This window comes from Limulus polyphemus, unplaced genomic scaffold (genome assembly GCF_000517525.1).
Source record: "Limulus polyphemus unplaced genomic scaffold, Limulus_polyphemus-2.1.2 Scaffold229, whole genome shotgun sequence".
Taxonomy (NCBI): domain Eukaryota; kingdom Metazoa; phylum Arthropoda; class Merostomata; order Xiphosura; family Limulidae; genus Limulus; species Limulus polyphemus.
In genome coordinates, this window is record NW_013665839.1 from 243,022 (window position 1) to 246,007 (window position 2,986).

Consider the following 2,986-nt stretch of genomic DNA (forward strand, 5'->3'; position numbering starts at 1 on the left):
GTTTCTTAAACTACCTACATTTGTCAAAGTATTTACGAATTTTCGAAAATATTCGTCCACTAGTTTTATTGTTGGAATGAAATATAGCAAGACTTGCATTGCCTACTTAGAAAGTTAGTAGCCGGTAGACATCGGGTTAACTGACTTTCGAGAGCCAGCAAGCCCCTCTAATCCCTTTTGAATAAAAAAGGGAAACATTTGCCCTAAAGATTTTTTTGAGAAAGAATGCATGATAAGAAAATGAGGTAAAGGGACAGAATTGGGTAGAGACTGCTGTTCAGAGTCTTCAAGGCGTGGTCGTTTACCAATGAGCAGAGTTTTACTAGTTTTCAAAAGGATTTGAGGTATGCATAATATAAGGAGAAAGATTCAGTGACCATTGACCCCACCCATCATGTGATCCTATGAGGGGATGCACTACAAGGTCAAACAAGGACACTGCAGCAACGCCAGGGTTTCGTGAACACCATATCCAAGCACCGGCATCAGACGTGATGTCCACAACACTCGCTGACTGGTTTCTCATCTGTTTTTTGGATTTTGTCTGATAGATGGGGTATCCTCAACGCTTTTGGGTGCTATTACCACAGGCAATCTCCGTTATGACTTTTGGATGACGATTGGAAAGTGCGAAGGTTTTTGTTTCTTTAAATAGAGTTTTCATTTTATATGTTTACATATATTTTCATTTTTTATACATAGAACGAAACAAACGCCGCAGAAAAGGAAATCCAGACAAAAGTCGATGAACCGAAGGTAAGAAGCTCTTAATTTCATATAGAGATATCACAACATATCAATGAGATGTTTTTAATTTAGTTTATAAACATTTTATGTGTAGGAAACAAAAACTAATAAAAATTACAACAATCAGAGGAGTCTGAGTATTGAATAATACTACAATAATAAAATATTACATAAATAATTTTACAAACGGTACAATATCTTAGTTATACCAGCCTTCATAAACGTATATTTAAACTATAATAATTCCTGAGTGATGTTTGGTTAGCTTTTTCTGACAGTTTATCTGTGTTTGTCTGTTTGTGTCAAGTACAACTTGTCTAGACATGAATATAAGAAAATAAATAAATTAACTTTCAGCTAACCATATGCTTTCTTCATTTCGAAATGAAATTAAACGCATGTTCAAATTGTCATCATTTTAATTGTGGTTGTTGATTAAAGTGCTCTCTCCCTGTAAAAAAAAACAGAGTTGTACTAAAAACACTTTCCTAGAAAAGCTTTTCGATTTCAGTTATAATATTATAGAATATTTACAGATCTAATATAATCAAATTGTAAACCAAAAATTTCAAAACAAACTTCAAACACTAAGAAAAGAGTTACGTGTGTTAATAAACATTATTTTGTTTCAAAACTCTAGTACAAAAAACAAAACTTTCTTACAAATGAAAGCAATGTATTTATAGAGACACGAATCCCGCTACCCTATATAATGACTTTTTCAAATACACATTAAGAAGCTTACAACGTAACTATAAGGGATTCCAGGAGATTGTCAAGCGAATTCCGGCACTATTCTTTCAAGAGTCGAAACGAAATAAAATTAAATGAACACAGAATAAACTTTGAGAGATTCTGGTTTGCATTACATACAAGTGATACATGTTCCTCTAAAGTTACTTAATCATAGTCGTTGTTTATGCTTTAAGCCATGCATTTCATTATCTTTCAAAACGTAGGCGTCTATTGTGAATATCAAAGACGAAGGCAGAGTCAAGAGTGACATCTTATACACAGTGGATGAAGTTCCTCGTTGGTACCTCTGTGTCTTATTTGGGATTCAGGTGAAAACATGAAGTTTAATGTCATTGTTTTATTATATAATACTACATAAATCAGTAATATTTAACATTCTTACATACCTATATTCTATTTTAAAGTTATTATTTTTCATTAAACCTTTACCTACTTAATTATCTTCATACGTCTGACCTGTAGATAATATTCCTCATGTTTAATGATGATGATGAGGTTTTTCTTCACGGAAATTATTTAAATATTCCTTGTTCTTTATGTAATACTGTCTGTTATAGATGGAGAGCTCCACTCAGTGAATCAGTTATTCGTACGTTTGCAGTACTGCTTTCAAAGACTATCTCAGCTGTAGATATGATGTTTCTACGGCAATGTTTCACCATATTTCCTTTATTAGAACATAGAATTTTGAAACGAACTTTATTTTCAAAAGTCGTTTTTACACAGTATTCTTACTACTAGTCTCTATATTTTATTACAACATAGAATTTTGAAACCAACTTTATTTTCAAAAGTCATTTTCACCCAGTATTCTTACTACTAGTCTCCATATTTTATTTCTTAGCTTCACCGTGAAATTTGAAATTTTAGTGAGAAGTCCAGTGATTAATTTTGATGGCTAAAGAAGTCATACATCATACCCACTGCTGTTTCCTACTACAAGAAATCTTATTTTGATCTTTGATTTGTTCAGGGTTACAACATGTCACACAAATTATCGGTCAATGCAAAACGTTTTACTCTGTGTTTTCATATAAGTTATGGAGTGAGTCTTAACTGGAGACATACTGGTATTTTGATTTGAGACATTAATGTTCGTGTTTTTGAAGGTATCGTATTGAATGATTATCCTTTGCCTAATAAAAGGGTATTATTAGATCTTTGATTTATCGAAACAAAGTCACACGTGGATTTAATTATAATGAATTACACTTGTCATAAGACATTATATTAGGCCTATTATATTTTGTATCGGAACATTCTTTATCTAGTTATTTAAGGATTTTCAAGAATTAGAGGATCTATATAAATAATACGCTTGTGTTTTTGTGTTCTCGCAAAATCTTGATCAAATGCTACAAGTCTTATATCCTTAGAAAGACCTTTGTCCGAGGAGTCCAGATTGCATATTGGATTTTCCATTCAGAATATTGTTTGTTTGTTTGTAGTTAAGCAGAAAGCTACACAAAGGGCTATCTGTGTT

General features: G+C 32.2%; 2 protein-coding genes across 2 annotated transcripts in view; both read left to right on the forward strand.

Annotated features, from left to right (window-relative positions):
• LOC106478585 (solute carrier family 23 member 2-like) overlaps nucleotides 1-2,986 on the forward strand; it is a 45,632-nt gene that overhangs the window by 39,814 nt on the left and 2,832 nt on the right. The window lies entirely within an intron of this gene.
• The window catches only part of LOC106478586 (solute carrier family 23 member 2-like), a 46,989-nt gene that overhangs the window by 7,890 nt on the left and 36,113 nt on the right, over nucleotides 1-2,986 (forward strand). Inside the window, exons 2-3 of the mRNA XM_022382199.1 lie at nucleotides 703-756; nucleotides 1,707-1,811. Coding sequence (XP_022237907.1) covers nucleotides 703-756; nucleotides 1,707-1,811 — 159 coding nt within the window. The remainder of the gene's footprint in view (nucleotides 1-702; nucleotides 757-1,706; nucleotides 1,812-2,986) is intronic.